At 37.6% G+C, this 17,755-nt stretch overlaps 1 protein-coding gene and 1 pseudogene across 3 annotated transcripts in view; both read left to right on the forward strand.

Moving 5' to 3' along the window:
* Nucleotides 1–17,755, forward strand: part of Arhgap32 (Rho GTPase activating protein 32) — a 136,408-nt gene that overhangs the window by 74,387 nt on the left and 44,266 nt on the right. For 2 of the 3 annotated variants that reach the window (XM_048343646.1, XM_048343647.1), the window contains one exon: nt 9,981–10,062. In XM_048343646.1, the coding sequence (XP_048199603.1) occupies nt 9,981–10,062 (82 nt within the window). Of the gene's footprint in view, nt 1–9,980; nt 10,063–15,765; nt 16,953–17,755 lie in introns of those variants that run through there. The other variant, XM_048343648.1, reaches the window with a different exon arrangement.
* LOC125349477 lies at nt 4,309–6,080 on the forward strand (annotated as a pseudogene).

A 17,755-nucleotide genomic window follows, 5' to 3' on the forward strand; every position in this document is an offset into this window, starting at 1 on the left:
TATACACAAACTCTCTAAATTAGTTAAGAAATATAATTCTGTTGAAATGATAGGAAAAATTGGAATAGACACATCACCAAGGAACATGAATAGCAAATACGTGAAGAGACTGTCAGATCAGTAACCCTTAGAGAAATGTGAATTAAAACAGCAGTAAGGCTTAGCCCTGTACTTACTGGAGTGCTGAACTTGTGGAGGAATTGGAACTTTCATACTGTGCCCATGATGTAAGTTACCACAACCAGTTTGGAAAAAAAACAGCTTCACATTTGCTTAGGTTAAATACATACCTGTTATATGACCTGTCCATTCTATTCCCAGGTACAAAACTTGAATATGTTTACAGCAGTTTTATATGTAATAGTTCAAAACTGTAAAGGTTTCTGATACCTATTAACTATAGATCAATGAATAGACCAGTGATTGTATTCGTACAGTGAAATACTGCATCAGAACTAAAAGGAATGAACCACTGTAAAAGTAGCATTATGAATGACAGAATAAATATGCTGCATGGAAGAAGGCAGGGAACGCAAGTTCATTCCACATGACTCCATATAAAATTAGAGGAAATGCAGAGTAACAGTAGATTAGGAGTTGCCTAAAAGAAGGGTTAAGAAAGAGTGGGAGGGATTATAAAGAGATACAAGGGAACATTTGGGTTTGTATATATATTTGTCATCTTGATTGCAGTGATGCTAGTTTAATGGAATGTACTTTTTTTTTTTTTTTTTTTTTTGGCCAGTCCTGGGCCTTGGACTCAGGGCCTGAGCACTGTCCCTGGCTTCTTCCCGCTCAAGGCTAGCACTCTGCCACTTGAGCCACAGCGCCGCTTCTGGCCGTTTTCTGTATATGTGGTGCTGGGGAATCGAACCTAGGGCCTCGTGTATCCGAGGCAGGCACTCTTGCCACTAGGCTATATCCCCAGCCCCGGAATGTACATTTTTAACTGTGCAGTTAGTTTGCCACTTATCTCTCAAACAGAAGAAAACTTTGCAGATGCATTCCTTATCTAAGTTTGATCATGCATCTGATCTAGTTGATAGTTTCTATTTCCTTTAATTCTGTGTCTCTTTTACTCATTTACCCTTTTCCATTCCATTTTCATATTTTAGGTTTTTATTATCTCCTGCTCTGTTTTCAGTCACATGCCAATTTAATGGCATTCAGCTTTCTTACTTTCTTTTCTTCTGCTTGGAAAGACACATTGCTAGAGTTTTCTTCCTAAAACATACCTGTGTCTGCCCCTCTCATATGTAGAATTTGTCACTTTCATTGCCTACAAAGAAACTTCTTACCTCTGTATCATTATATAAAATCTTTCCATGAATTTTACATCATTGTCTTTTTCAGTTTTATTTTTCACTACTCTTATTTTATAAGCTCTTCACCATTCTGCCATATTTAACTATCATTTCTCTCCTTGTAACACACATTGCTCTTTTCTATTTCATGCCTTTGAAGTGTCTTCCTCTATCCTTAATCCTTCCAAGGAAGGAAGAGTAAGGCAAAATATTTACAGTTTTAAAGTACTTGTAATTAATTTTCTTATTGTATATTTCCTTGAGCTAACTAAGAAAATAAATTCCATCTTTCTGGTTATTTGTTGTGCAGTCAGTAGTTATGTATTGAATTTGATATGATCATTCTATTATTTCCTCAAGCTTATCTCCATCCCCTGCATCATTCCTTTCCTGTGCTCATTTAGCTTAGATTCTAGGCCCATCATTTCATGGAGGGTGAGTAAAAATATAATTTTTCTTCAACCATCAGAAGTTTGTAGTTGGCATAGACTCTTCTTACAGAACACAGACAAAAACAAGCAAATTTTATTAACAACTGCAAGGCACATAACATGGAAGAAACCTCAGTGGAAATACCCATGGGCGCTGGCCTCAAGTCTGGCTTGCATTATTGTCTTCAGTGATATATGGATATGTTCAATAAAGTTGATAGAGAAGTGACAAGACAAAAGAGTTGAGTGCAAGAAACAGAGAAAAAAATCTGTGGAAAGAAAACTAAGAAGTCAGGCTGGCTTCTAGATTCTTCTAGTGTCCATTTTTTTAAAAGAGATTGTGGGGCTGGGAATATGGCCTAGTGGCAAGAGTGCTTGCCTCCTACACATCAAGCTCTCCATTCGATCCCCCAGCACCACATATATGGAAAATGGCCAGAAGGGGCGCTGTGGCTCAGGTGGCAGAGTGCTAGCCTTGAGTGGGAAGAAGCCAGGGACAGTGCTCAGGCCCTGAGTCCAAGGCCCAGGACTGGCCAAAAAAAAAAAAAAAAAAAAAAGGGATTGTGTACCCTCTCTCTAGGTGGCAAGCAGGAATGAGGGGAGAATAGAAAAACCTTTTGCCACTGTGAATCTCTGTTGTTTTAGGTAAACAAAGACAGAAAGCAGAGAGTTGTATATGTTAGTTTTCTTCAGCTCAATGACCCTTCATGCTTTGGAGAATGTCCTGGTTTCATTCAGCATTCACCTATCACAAATCCATTCTTAAACACTTCACCCTCACTTGCTTCTCTTGAATTATTTGTGTGCTCTATTTAGCTTGAAACACATTAGCGTGAAAACACATTTACTTCACTATTCCTCTTACCTAAACTTTCATTGGTATCTGATTTGCTCTTTCCTGACACTTTCCTGAAACTTTTCTTCTCTTGACTCGCTTGATAAAATATTTTGAAAGTTCTTCTGTCTTTTTAATCATCTTGGCCATAGCTTCCTCCACACTTAGACCTCTGTAGTGTGGAACAAGCTGCCTTCTAACTTCTTACTCCTTTAGCTTTGAATGCCGTGTATCTGTCCAAAACCAGATCAATACCCTGATTTCTGAACTTACTTCTGAGTTTCTAGTCTTCAAGAACACTTGAATAATATTCTTAAAATTTGACTGCAAGTATAATTTTAAATGGAAATTAGGGAGCTAACATTTAAAGATGATATAAATCAGGCAAAGAAAACAGAAGTAATGTGGTGTTTCAATGGAGTTAAAACAGAATAAGAGAGGGTAATTTAAGGGGAACATCTCAAAGAACCCAACTCCACAAAAAAATAATGGAGCCAGGCACTAGAAAATAAGGAATTGATTAAACTTCTCTCATTTTTTTTATTTATTTGGCACAAGAGAAGCTACTGTTTTGTGTCTTTTATTTTTGAAAAATACTGTTTTCTAGTTCTCACAGCTGAGTAGAAATAACTAAAGGTTTGGACCTATTTTCAAAATTATAGACCAACTAATTGGCTTACTTATCTGCCATCTAGGTCTGCTGGGGTGGTGTTGAAAGAAGGTCATATTATGCAGCCTGAAGAATACATTCTATGAGAATGTTTTGGTACTAGGAAAAAATAATAGCCATTTCTGGACAATAGTCTGAGTTTTCATTGATTTGAATTTCTTCAATGATATGATTTTTTTTATGGTCAGTGTGGGGCTTGACCTCAGGGCCTGGGCATTGGCCCTGAGCCTCTTTGTGCTCAAAGCTAGCTCTTTACCACTTGAACCACAGCACCACTTCCCTTTATTTGAGTGGTTAAATGGAGATAAGAGTCTCACAGGGCTGGGAGCCTGTGGCTCCCACCTATAGTCCTAGCTACTTAGGAGGCTGAGATCTGAGGATCATGGTTCAAAGCCACCCTGGGCAGGAAAGACTGTGAGACTCTTATCTCCAACTAACTACCAGAAAACTGGAAGTAGTGCTGTGGCTCAAGTGGTAGAGCACTAGTCTTGAGTTGAAGAGCTCAAAGACAGCTACCAGGCCCAGAATTCAAGCCCCATGACTGACCAAAAAACAAAACAAAACAAAACCTCACACTTTGCTGCCCAGGCTGCCTTCAAACTATGATCCTTAAATCTCAGCCTCCTGAGTGAATTCCGAGTGTGAGACACTTATGCCCAGCATGATTTTTTTCTTTGGAAGCATATGACAAGTAAGGAAGTCTGGTTCAGTCTGAGGGATTTGCTAGACTTATTTGACACAAGATTAATATTGCAAGGAAACTAAGCATATGATTTAAAATTTTAAATGGTCAACCCTGGGTCCATACTTACCAAGAAAAACAAATTGGAAGGTGAATACTCTTCTGGGGGGAAATCTAGGAATGAAGGGAATGGGCTATCTCCAAATTTTGGCATCCCTGTCATGGACTGTAGACACTATTTATCAGTGAGGATAGGAACTTGTAGTCAGAAAATGAAATATTGGAGGTATGGCTCTGTGCAGTCAAGCCCAATTGATTTTGTAAAAAGTATGTGATATGTCTCTGGGAGTAAGAGTAGTAGTTTACTAAGCTTAAAATGTTTTGCCATGGCTGGTCCGGCGCAGGGCTGTGGGGCCCGCTCTCTCGATCTGCTCCAGGCCTTGTCTCGTGTGTCCCTGTCTAACTTGAAGCCCAATCCCGGCTCCAAGAAACCGGAAAGAAGACCAGGAGGTCGGAGAAGAGGTAGGAAATGTGGCAGAGGCCATAAAGGAGAACGGCAGAGAGGAAGTTGGCCCAGGCTGGGCTTTGAGGGAGGCCAGACACCATTTTACATTCGAATCCCCAAATATGGATTTAATGAAGGACATAGCCAGTATCAGCCAGAAGGACGCCAGTATCAGCCTTTGAGTCTAAAGAGACTGCAGTATCTTATTGATTTGGGTCGAGTTGATCCAACACAACCCATTGACCTAACCCAGCTTGTCAGTGGAAGAGGTGTGACCATCCAGCCATTTAAGAGGGATTATGGGGTCCAACTGGTTGAGGAGGGTGCTGACACATTTCAGGCAAAAGTGAACATTGAAGTACAGATGGCTTCAGAGCTAGCCATTGCTGCAATTGAAAAAAATGGTGGTGTTGTTACTACAGCCTTCTATGATTCAAGAAGTCTAGGAATTCTGTGAAAGCCTATTCCATTCTTCCTGCGTGGACAACCCATTCCCAAACGAATGCTTCCACCTGAAGAACTGGTACTATATTACACTGATGCCAAGAACCGGGGTTACCTGGCAGACCCTGCCAAGTTTCCCGAAGCAAGACTTGAACTTGCCAAGAAGTACGGTTATGTTCTCCCTGATATCACTAAAGATGAACTCTTCAAAATGCTCAGTACGCGGAAGGATCCAAGGCAGATTTTCTTTGGTCTTGCTCCAGGATGGGTGGTGAATATGGCAGATAAGAAAATTCTCAAACCTACAGATGAGAATCTCCTTAAGTATTACAGCTCATGAATTCCAGGAAGACAGTCATTGAAGAGTACCAGGAAAAGGACTGCAACATGGTTTATCATTGTATTCTCTACATGTATAGTCCTCTAGATACTGGTGGTGTATGCGGCCACTGTAATCATAGCTCTTTTTCATTTTCTCCTAAAATTAAAAGTGTAGGAAGCAAGGACTGCACATAGGAACCAAATCTGTGTGGGTTGTGTATCAGAGAATCAACTTTTGGTTGTTTATTGCAGAATGATTCTAACTATTTTAGAATATTTCTAGAATTTTGTCATGATCTTTTCCTCCAAGCTTTGGCTTGTTGTGAAGCAGAAAGAACAGCAATGGAGAGTTAGATTGACTAACAAGCTGCTGCTCGAGCAAAGGTAGAGAGAGCAGCTGCTGGTAAGCTGTGTTCCCTTAATCAGCAGCCTAAGGAAGCTCTGCCACCCGGAACCCTCTCCTGGGATGGAAATGATTAGGAATGTGACTGAAGGCTGATGAGTGGCTTCTAAGTAGCATATTTTCAGCAAGATTGGAGGTTAGAGGAAAAAACCATAAAAACAATTGGTTGTGAAAAAATTACATTCGGTTTTATTCGCTTGTTTTTGAGATAGCATCTTGAACTCTTGCCTCAGCCTCCCAGGGAGCTGGGAATACAGGTGAACTTCACCATACCAGACTTAAAGTCACTTGATACAAAAGACACAGGAACTAGTAAACTTACTTAACTTTTGGGGGGTATGTTGTGTTCACAGTGTAGGAAAGCTTAATTTACCATACTCAGTTAAAATTCACCTTATATAATTCATGGCAGTCCTTCACAGTTGAAATAAAATGACTCCTGGCTAATTTTCTTGAAATAAAATGAAAAACCTAAAAAAAAAAATGTTTTGCCATGCAATAATCCTGAAGTTTCACTAGAAATAAATTATATTAAAAACACATTAACTAGGAATTTTTACAGAAACTCAGTAATGACCAGGTTGTATGTTAAATGCCTTTTAGGTTTTCGTTAGTTGCCTCTCAGAGACTATGGTTAGAATCGGGTCCCATTGTTGAGCAAGGATTCTCTCCCATTCCTTCTGTTGCCAAAGGTCAAGACTTGTTTTATTGCAGTTGTTTCCTTTCTAACATTCTCTCAAAGTTATACTGATCTTTTTCTTTTTCTGATTCACTCACTGTTGCAACCTCTTTCATTCTTTTAGTCTGAGGGGAAGCTACAGACTTTGCAAACTACTAGGGAGTAATACTAGGAGCTACTAGTGATAAACAGACATAGAACCATGTGCTTGGCTTTAAATGAGCAGTGAATTGATGGCAATTATAAAATCTTGGCAAATTTTGTAGGACAGTTGTTTATCATAGCCATTATTAAAAATCAGAGTATGTAAGTTTGCAATCAGTAGTGGTAAAATAGTTTTTTTTGAGTTTTTTGTCCTTTTCTGTTCATGTCATGGATTTGTATGATAAACTTACTACATAAACAAGTACTACTGTGCATCTCTTTTCTGTTCTCTGTCCAGTTGTGTCCTGCTCATAGTTGGAAACCAGCCATGCCACACATGTTTATACCATTAAAACTGGAAAACACTGTAAATCAAGGCCACTTACCCTATGGGGAGTCAGTCATTACACACTTATCAAATAACACAGGAAATGATAGCTTCTCTAGCTTCTCACTTTAGCTCACAGAGTTGAGGAGAAATTGCCCATACTGGAAGCCCCTCCCTAACCTACCTATATACCAGTCTTAGTATAAATTGTTCCTGCCCTTCTCTTACCATGTCTTTATTACCCACTTCTTTGTCATCATGTGCCCAGAGGGTGGATTTTCTCTCCTTTGCATATTCTTCCTAGAGAAGAATCTCATTTTGACTCCTGACCTAATACTTTTCTCCCTTTCTAGCACTGCTACAGATAGAATAATCTGGAAAAACAAGAGCACACATTTAGATCATATTGCCAGAGCTCACTTGTACGGTTTGGGTTTATCAGAATTGCTTACAATGGGGAAATACTAGGTTATATATTTATTAGGAAAGTGTAAATGTTTAGTAACCTCATGTTTAGGATTGTCTTCTTATGTGTTGTATATTTTAACAACATGATTTCATTATTTTATGGTGAAAAATTGTAATAGGAAAACAGAATTGTTTTCCTTCATTCAGCCATTTTAAATAAAATACTACTTCACTATTGGGAAGGCCTTTGGCTTCAAGAAATAGAAAGGTAAAGAGAAAAGGTAGCTGATTGCTGCTGGTGAGCCAGCAACTCCACAGTGGTAGGCAAAAGACCCTCAAACCATCTTGGCCTTTTATTGTGGTCAAGTGTTGGCTGTTCCCAGATCCAGCTGTGATGCCACCATTCACACAAAAAGAAACACTACAGTAGCCCAGCGCTGTTCATGTATGCCTTAACTTCATCTGAATGCTGTGTCTGGAAATGTAGATGGATAACATGTAGTAATGTTACAGTGCAAAAGGTAAGATATTGAAAGTAGGGATTGGAATTAGGTGTTAGCTGTGCCTCCTGTTCCCTAAACCTAATTCTAGTGCATTAAACAAAAAGGGTGCAAATGCAACTAGTACATATTATACAGCTCCCTGAAGCAGTTCATTAAGCTTCATTCACTCTTTTAAAAAAGAAAAAACAGTAATAGAAAACTGGATGGGTTTTGGTTGTTGTTGTTTCAGATTTTTCTTCTTTTGTTTTTTTGCCAGTCCTCTACACTGTTCCTGAGCTTCTTTTGTTCAAAGATAGCTCTCTACTCCTTGAGCCACAGCTCCACTTCCAGCTTTTCTGATAGTTAATTGGAGCTAGGAGTCTCATAACTTTGCTGCCTCAATTGGCTTCAAATTGCAATCCTCATTTATCAGCCTCCTAAGTAGCTGGGAGGGAGTTATGGGTGCCTGACAGAAAACTGGTTTTTATTTGATGAAACATAGCTGAGCTAAAGAACTCGGATAATTAGATGCTTTCATCTGTACTGTTGTAATACCATGTATAATATATAATATTTACCTATACATAAAATATTCCTAAAGTGCAAGTTAAGAAACTAAGTGACTTGCTTCACACCACAGAGCCTAGGAAGTGAATGAGCTAACTTTTGAAGCATTTCTCTTTGGCAAGTTGCAGATGTTTATAAATTGAAATGAATTAGGACTTTATTGAAGGAATTATGTTTGAAAATAAGGAGGCTTAAACACACACATACAAAAGATGGTAGGATGCATCCTATCCATTTGATGGAGGAGCCGTAGGTCTTCAGTGCCCAATATAGTAGGATAATAACAAGTAATATTTGACAAATGGTTACTATATGCATCCTTCTTTCCTATACTACATTAAATTTTTACAAAGTATTATCATGGTTAGATAGAGAACTGTATCATGGAGAAGCTAAGTTGAAAACCCAGTTTAGTAAATGACACATTTAAGATTGACTTATGCCTTTTATTCTATGAGAGATGACATGCAAAATATGAAAAAAGATGGATTTTTCAAGGTGATTATTACCTAGTTCTGACCAATCTTGGAAGAATTCTACTTCTTGAGTGAAATAGAATGGTGAGTAGGATACATTATACAATTTCACCATCAGGGCAGTTATATAAAGCATCACTTTGGAGAACATTATTTTAAAATGCCAAATCCAGTTCTTTTAAGCAAAACTTGTAATCTAGTGACAACTCACTTTATGCTCATGATAATGGGTATATCTTCATAATTTTATTAAGTACCATAAAATGTTGATCCAGAAATTGATATAAGAACGCAGCAAGTGGGTATGTGACAATAATCCCACACAGATGGAAATTATACAGCTCAGAAGTGCATGAGTCACACTCTTGGAAGTGTGTTCCATCCTTGCCCAGAGTCTGTCAACAGAGGAGATTCAACGTGATGTCGTTTTCATGTTTTAGCTTCAACATCTGCTGCCCAGAGCCCATTTTTATCCCCATCGAAGAAAACATCTATAAATATTGTTAAAGGTTTCCTTTTCGCTTTTTTCTTAGGATGTTTATCTCTGCATTTATTCTATTAGCTGGATGATCTGGATCTCAGTGTTTTTCTGATTCAGCCTGTTAGGGTTCTAGCTATAGCTCTCTATGCAATTCTGCTGTAAGATGAATGTGATGTTGTGTTCTTCAAAGCTAGCTTCGCCTGTGGCCAGCCTCAGGACCGTGACCTGTTTCTTTTCTGTTGCTTTCCTTCTTACCATGTACTGCTGCCTCTTTAGCCACAGTGAATACCAGGGTTTTAGATGAACTATTGTTCAGACATTTATTTTAATTTTGTCATTTTGTTTCATGAAACCCACAGGAGAGTGAAGAGAAAATTCATACAATAATTTTAGTTTCAATTTAGTATTAAAAAGTCATTAAGGAAGATTATAACCATATTAGCAACAGATATCAATACAACTAGATTAAAATTTGGGGCAGAGAGAATTATTAAAGAGGAAAAAAATTACCTGCAGCATGCCTAGCCTATGTTCAGTCTAAATATCTTAACTGGGTTAAAAGAAGTTTGTGGAATGAAAAACTAAAACTGAAAAAAGCAGACATAGATATTTGGGCAGAGAACCTCACATAGCTCTACATACGCATAGCAACAGATTGTTTTATTATTTGTTTGTGCAATTGGCATCTGCTCTTCAGAATCTTGGAATAACAGAATCATTTGGGAGGGCCTGGGGAGTACATTACTGGAATTGACTTGGCAATGTTCATCCTCTAGTCTGTTTGCTGGTCTGGAATCCTTTCTTTGTTGCTTTTCTTTAGGTGGGACTCTTCCCTGGTCATTGTGTGGAGTTAATTAACCAGAAAGTTCCCCAGTCAGTGACCAACTCAGTGCCAAAACCAGGTAAGTGATTTTTTTGCCTTAGAGCAACAGCTCACAGACAAGTGCATGGCTTGTTTGGTTGGTCTTTGTACTTGATGGTCCACTCTGCATTCTTCATTTTCAGTGGTTTTGATTTCTCTCTTGAAAAATGCCCTCCAATTTTTAGACAGTTTTAAAGAACTATATGTCATGTTAATCTTTGTTATTGTTTGCTTTTACAATTACATAATAAGACTATACAACTTGCTAGTGAATAAAACGAGTAAAAATGAGCTCATAGAACTAACCTGGGAATGGTATGATTAATTAGAAAGTAACAGTTGAATGAATGCATATTTTATCAGTGACTATGAATGTTAAAGCAAAACCTGAATATAAACACTAAAAAGCATTTGTCACTTATACTACATACTTTTATGGTGCTATATAAGTAAGTAGCATAATTTGCGAACAAAGCTGTAGACAAAAAAATTAAGACAATTAGATTTTTTGTGTTTGGGTGGTTTAATCTGAGCAAGACTATACAAAATATCTAGTGAGCACATATTTGATATGATATACATTTTTAAAAGAAAACAATAAAACATGGAAAAAATTAGAGGGAAGAAGTAACCAAGTTTATTTTCTTAGTTATTAGCACATTCCTTCTACCCCTTCCGTCCCCTACAACAAAAAGCAAAGGAAACGTTTCTGGGCCTCAGAATTTATTTCAACTGCTTTTCCTAAAGTGTCTTTAGGACCTTAGACAGGTCCTAGGAACTAGGAGAAAAAGTTTTTTCTTTCTTTATTTGGTATTTTCTCTCTTCTGCCTCTAAAACTTTTATCAGTCAGTGTTTTAGTAGAGGTGACAGGTAATAATAGCTCCTTTCCAAGCTTAGATCTTCACAGAAGAACTAAGGAATTTATTTACATTGGGAAAACTTTCTTGCTTAGTAAAGTCAAAACAACATGTCTGTATCTTGAGCCAAGAATTCAGTTAGTTCAAGGCAATTTTATCCTGCTTTGGGTAAATTTATCAGAAGACTGACTATATATGTACTTGTTTGGTAAATGTTAGTAGTAATTATGATACCCTAGATTTCTTTTTTATATAGTAGGTCCATAGCTACTTTTTGGAGAGGATTGTTATTCACTTTCTTGATATTATCCACTGAAACATAAAAACCTTAATGTTAATGAAGTCCAACTTATTTTTTATTTTATTACTTATGCTGTTGGTACCTCTTAAGAAGACTAAGCCACGGTTGTGAAGATTTATTTCTGTTTTCTTCTAAGTCATTTATAGTTCCAGATTTTACTTGTTAGCCTATGATCCATTTTTAGTTAATTTTTAACCTGTGTTGTGCAGGTGTTAGAGTTTATTTGGATAGCTGATTGTCCTAGCCCTATTTGTTGAAAAGCTATCTCTTCCCTACTAGTTATCTTGATACCCTTGTAGAAAACCAGTTGGCCTTAAACAGATCAATGGACTAGAACTGAAAGTACCAAAATAAATTGATGTGGAGCTGGGAGTGATTAGACATATCTTTAGTCATAGGGATTTGCGAGGCAGAGATCTGGATAGTTGTGGCTCAGGGCCACCCAGGGCAAAAAACTAGTGAAACTCTCTTCTCAACAAATAAGCTCAATGTGATGGTTCATGTATATAACTCAAGCTACTCTGGAGCCATAGGTAGGTGGATGGCTGTCCAGAGTGGGCCCTAGGCCAATAACATGAACCCCTACAAAAAGTAATAAATAAGAGCAAAACAAGAGCTAGGGATGCATCTTAAATGGTAGAATGCCTGCCTAGCCATCATGAGACCAAGTTCAAACCTCAGTTTGGAAAGGAGGGATAGAGAGAAGATAAGGAGGGAGAAAGGAATAGAAGGAAGGAAGGAAGGAAGGAAGGAAGGAAGGAAGGAAGGAAGGAAGGAAGGAAGGAAGGAAGGAAGGGAGGGAGGGAGGGAGGGAGGGAGGGAGGGAGGAAGGGAGGGAGGGAAGAAAGGAAAGGAAATTTTGTTATTTATGTTTGAATAGCAGAGTTGGCATGGGAAAATATATATTCTTAATATATTTTGAAAAGCATGATGTAAATTCAATCAGCCTTGGGCTTGTTTCACACTTTAAAACTGTCTTTGCCTACAGTATAAACAATTTGAATGTTCTATTTATTTTTAACATTACCATCTGTCACTGTTAGATGCCAAATCAGAAAAATGCAGCTATAGTTTGAGAGTGAAAACTTAAAGCTCCCTATACTGTTACAAAACAAGGGCAATAGGAAAATTTCTCCTTTTAAAGCTGTTCTTTATGTTCTCAATATGTTCAATTATTTGTGTATACAAAAATAAAATTGATTTACCATGTCTTGACCAAGATAGCAAATATCCATAGTTATCCATGGTGTCGTAAGACAAAAATGGTAAAATTTGGGGGAGAGGGAAAAAGAAGTAGAAGACAGGTGGGACCCTCCTGAAATCTTCATTTTGTTTAGCCATTTTAGGACAAGATTGGATGGAACAACTTGAAGGGGAGGGGAGGATAAATATTTCTTTTTGTATTGCTTGGAGTTTACTGAGAGTCTGTTGATATATCTTGTCACATTTTGGGTGTCTGAAGTTATGTCACTAAATATTGGTGTTTTTTTTAATTTACTGAGTATATGAAAATATTTATCTTGGAAACACATTTATCGTATTCACCTCACTCTATCTTTATTGTGATTTAATTCAATTATTTTTAATTGATGTCTTTTTTATTATCTCAAGATAGTTGTGCAAAGGAGCTTCCATTTAGCAAAGCAGTTTATGAATACAACATATCTTGATCAATGCCATCCTTTCAACATTCTCACATATCCCTCTCCTACCCACCCCTTCCCTCACTCTTCTTAGTTTTTTATAGGATATCCATTGGATTCTTGTCTGCATTTTCCTCTCCTTTCCTCTTTATTCATCTACCCCTTTCCCACTTCCTGATGTTTTATTTTCCAATGGGTCAACAAGGTGTGTTCTCTGTGAATAGTACATACTTCTATTTGCCTTTGTAGTAAATGAGGGAAAATTCTGTCAAATTTAAATGTCTGAAGATATGTTAAGTCAGGCTCAGAGAGAGAAAGAGGATCCATGTTTTCTCTTATATACAGAAGCTTCATTTAGCTTATAAACTTGTAAGTAAATACATTGGATGGTATGCAAGTATATACAGATATATTAACGGAAACAGGATAGATTCAAGGGAGATTTCCAATAGTGTAATTCCTTAGAAAGGCAAAGTCAGAGTTGAGCTAAATATTTGTGTCTGTCCAGTTGTTGCTCTCTTCTCATCTACACATCAATTTCATTCTTAGATTCTGTTCTCTTTCTTTCTTGTCTCTGTCTCTCTCTCTCTCTTTTCTCTCTGTTTCCCTTCTACCTCTTTCTCCTTCTAGAGATTCTCCTTTCCATCTTCTTCAGTGATTGTTCTCTTTGCATGTGTAATCTTCTTGTAAGCTAATGTACTAGTTCCATTTTCATACTTAAGATTTTTTTCCCTAGAAACAACATTTGGTCTTTATAACTTTTATACTGGAATCCTGCATCTTTCCACATTGAGAAAGAATGAAAAAGGAGGAAGGTTTGGAGGAGTGAGAAGAAAAGCAAAATGTACTTTTGCAGTATGAATATCTGGAAATGAAAGCCTAGGGATTTAGCTAAAGCTTCTCTCTGGCAGCACAAAAGTTGGACAGAAGTATAAAAAATAACTCTTTGAAACATTAGAGAGTTAATAAAGCAGGAAGCAGTTACTGAACTCCAGTGAAACAGAAAAAAGAAATGGGAGAGGTTGCCCTATTCTCAGAGGAAGGGAAAATGCCCAGGGAACAGAAATGGAGATGTGCCCCAAGGTTTGAGTTGGGACTTCTATGGAAACTGACCATTGATTCTAAACTGATTCTAAAATTTATATAGAAGTATAGAAAAAAAATACCCAGGATAATTTTAAATAAATAGAAACCTACTGTAGCAGATACCAAAATTTAGTGTAAAACTTCTCTAATAGAGTCCTGGTATAGATGCAAGTATAGACAGATAGGTTAATGGAACCATGTAGAGTCTAGCGACAAGCCTATAAATATATAGATACTGTATTGCAAAGACATTTCAGGATTCAGGCTACCATCCAGTTTTTCCTTGAAAGCTTCCCTGACCCATCCATTGCTAACCCTGATCAAATGTAAATGAACTCATTCTATTTGTTCACTAAATTCTTTTAGTACTGCTTACAAGAGTAAAAATGTCCTATTTATCTTTCTATCCCTATAGGATGTATATGAGTCAATCTACAACTAAAATGCCTGCTGAATCAATCCATCATAATATTTATGATTAAGTTACATTTTAGAATTAAACTTCCACCTTGTAATTTATGTTTAGAGAACTTAGTCTGTTTGTCTAAGAACTACATATGAAATCTTTGGTCTAGAGTGTAAAGTACTCCAAGAATACTGGCATTAACTCGTCTATGTGGCCTGTTTTTCCCATGTACTTTGTTAGAGGGATTATTTTGGTTGCTGAGTTAGGAATAGGTAAAGACAGATGAGGGCTGGTGATTCACACCTGTAATCCTAGCTACCCAGGAGGTGAAAGTAGAAATGGTATGGTTCAAGGCTAATCTAGGCAGAAAAGTTCACAAGACTATTGCTCAAAAATAACCACTGAAAATAGGGATGGAAGAGTGTGTCAAGTGGAAGAGCACCAGCCTCACAAGCTTAAGGACCTGAGTTGAAATCCTAGCCTCCCCGCCCCCTGCACCAATAATAAACAAATAAATAAAAGGATAAATAAATTAAAAACAAATAAGTAAAAGAAAAGGATAGGTGAAGATGTGTGTAGGGGAAGAAAGGCTGCTAAGATAAGACAGACAGGTGAGGGGTGATGGAAGGCAGCCAGTGAGAAGTGACATGATTCTGGATATTTTCAGCCATGGAGCTGGAAGAATTTACAGGCATGGTATAAAAATTTTAAATCATTCTGCTAGATTTTATAACTGAAGGATAGAAATGTAGCCATTGTGTTTCCAGTGAATTCTCTTGTTGCCTCTCCTGTCCGTATGAAGATACATCTTATTCCATCATAGGTAAATACCTCTATTTTGCTAAATAGGAGAGAAAAGTGACAAATGACTGATTTCCCCTTTGCCATAAGCAGCTATTTAGTAGTTGACACAACCCAGTTTGTTTCTGCTACACTGTCAAATTTTATGTCTTAAAATTACATTAAAATTTTGCTTTATGCTTTAAAATTAATTGTTTTTCTTTTTGTGGCCTACCATTTATCAACATGTTATATTCATAACCATGTTCAGAAAGGAAGAAATGAATAAATACAGTCAACAACATAAGATCTTGGTGTAGAAGCATAATTGTGTCTGTGGTATGTAACATTATAGTAATAATGTAAGGCATTGTTTTGTTAAGACATAAATAGCATCTGAAAGTGGAGTTTACTAATTCCAATGAATTAGTAAAAAGTTACTTGGAACAGGAAATATATTGATGTTTTCCCAGTTCACTTCTATATATTTAATGGAGTTTTAGCACAGATCAGCAATGTTATTTAATATAATAACTCTCCTCTTCTTCCTCCTCCGCTTCCTCCTCTTCTTCCTTCTTTCTTCTTTCTTCTTCCTTCTTCCTTCTTCCTTCTTTTTTTGCTGGTCCTGGGGCTATTGAACTCGAGTTTCTTTTGCTCAAGGCTAGTGCTGTACCACTTGAGCCACAGTGCTACTTCCTGCCTTATCTGAGTAGTTTATTGCAGATAAGGCTTTCCTGGATTTTCTTGTCCCACCTTCAACCCGCAGTCCTCAGATCACAGCCTCCTGAGTAGCTAGGATTACAGGTGTGAGCTACCAGCACCCAGGAGTGAATCTCTTTAATGTATTGCTTTTAAGTAGATAAATAGTAAGAATGTTCTCAGAAGCCACACGTCAAGATTGGCTGACTACTAATTTCATGATAGTTGCCAAGGATGTTGTTTGCCTTGTTTTGGGATGGATGTTTTTGGTAAGAGGCGTTGAAGCACTGGGGGAGCTCATGATGCAGTTTAGGTCATACTTACTTAACACTTGAGCAGTGAAGGAAGAATTCGCTCAGGAAATTGTATTTAATACTAGATTTTTTGTTTGGGGAAAATCTTTGGGGTTCCCCCCCAACAGATGCATAAGAGATTATTTTTCTTAGAATTTTTCACACATAGGTGTATAAATGGATAACTTAAAAAAGTTAGTAAAGCTGCCATCACAGCTACATATAGACAAAGATTATGAAAATCTGTTTCCTCAACCTGTATCTATGAGGCTGAATATTGTTTATGTACTAATTTAATTTTTTTAGTTGGGCCTGAATTTCCAGTTATTTTTGACTGAGTATACTGCCTTCTACTTTTTTAGCAAATAACAACAACTGGACAAAAAGTAACTACCCAAAAGATGAAGGACACAGTTAAATGTCAGTTTCACCAGGGTGCTGGCTGAGCAGGAAGCACTCACCTATGGTGAGGCTGGTGGGTGGAGCCATGCTGGTGAAGCCTGTTCTGCAAGTGTGAGCATTTAGGCTGGGGCGTTCCTGGGCTGTGGTAAAGTTGTCCTGCTGAGAGAGCAGGATTGAGCTCCTGAAGGCTCAAAGGAGGCTGGCTGCCTCCCACACTGGCCAAAACTGGGCCCTGGAAAAGCACCCTGGAGAGGGGGGCAGAAAATATAGCTGACACCACAAGTGCTATGGAGAGCTGACTAGGAGCTGTCAGTGCTGGACCTGGTCAAGCCTGTGTGATTATGATTCCCCCTCTGAGCTACGCACGGAAGACTGAATCACCTTTTCCTGTAAAAGCTACTGCTGAGTTCAGTTACTTGGAATAATTTTAAAATCGATCCTAAAACTTGTACCACAGCACCAGGTAAGGAGAGGAGATTTAAATCCGATTTCAATTATTTGATTCAAATGTTTGGAATACTTCACTAAAACTAATTTTAGATTACATTTGGGCGCGTGTTACCTTGGTTACTCATCTGAATGGTCCCTTAATTATCTGGAAAATGAATAATTGAGCATGAATATTTGTCTTATTTGTAGGGGCGATAACTTCTTGAGGTGGGATTTTGTTCGTACCACACAGGTATTTATTTCCTTGACAGGTTTAGGAAATGCCTGTTTTTCCTGTTTACAGTCAGCTTCTTTCTTAACATTTTCTTAACCTGAGGTTAATACAGTGAAAGTTTCCTGCTCAAAAGAACATACCTTTATTTTTTAAAGCATATGTGTCTGTGTGAATGATTTTACAGTGTTTTCTTGGTGGATTAATACCATGCCAGTAATTAATTAGTGGAAAATAGGCACAAGCATGAATAAAGCTTAGCAGTCTCTGTAACAGGCTACTCCAATTAGCATAAACCCTTCTGCTCTGCTCTTTCAAACACTGTGCTCCTCCAGCTCTAGCATACCTTCCCACTGGCGTTAGTAAAGATAACCTTCCCCACCCATAAAATGTTCCTTATTAACTTGTGGAGATTTTATTATTAAGACAGTATCTTGACTTGTGTGGTATTTCTTTAGAAATTGTTGATCAACACTCTTCATGGTTACTTCATTAATTACTATTTCTTGAATCACAACTTAGCCCCATGAAGTTTTAATTTTGAAGATTGATACACTGTTTAAATGACCATCAGTGTTTTAATTTTCAAAACTATAAGTAGGGCA

This window comes from Perognathus longimembris, chromosome 3, assembly GCF_023159225.1.
Source record: "Perognathus longimembris pacificus isolate PPM17 chromosome 3, ASM2315922v1, whole genome shotgun sequence".
NCBI lineage: Eukaryota > Metazoa > Chordata > Mammalia > Rodentia > Heteromyidae > Perognathus > Perognathus longimembris.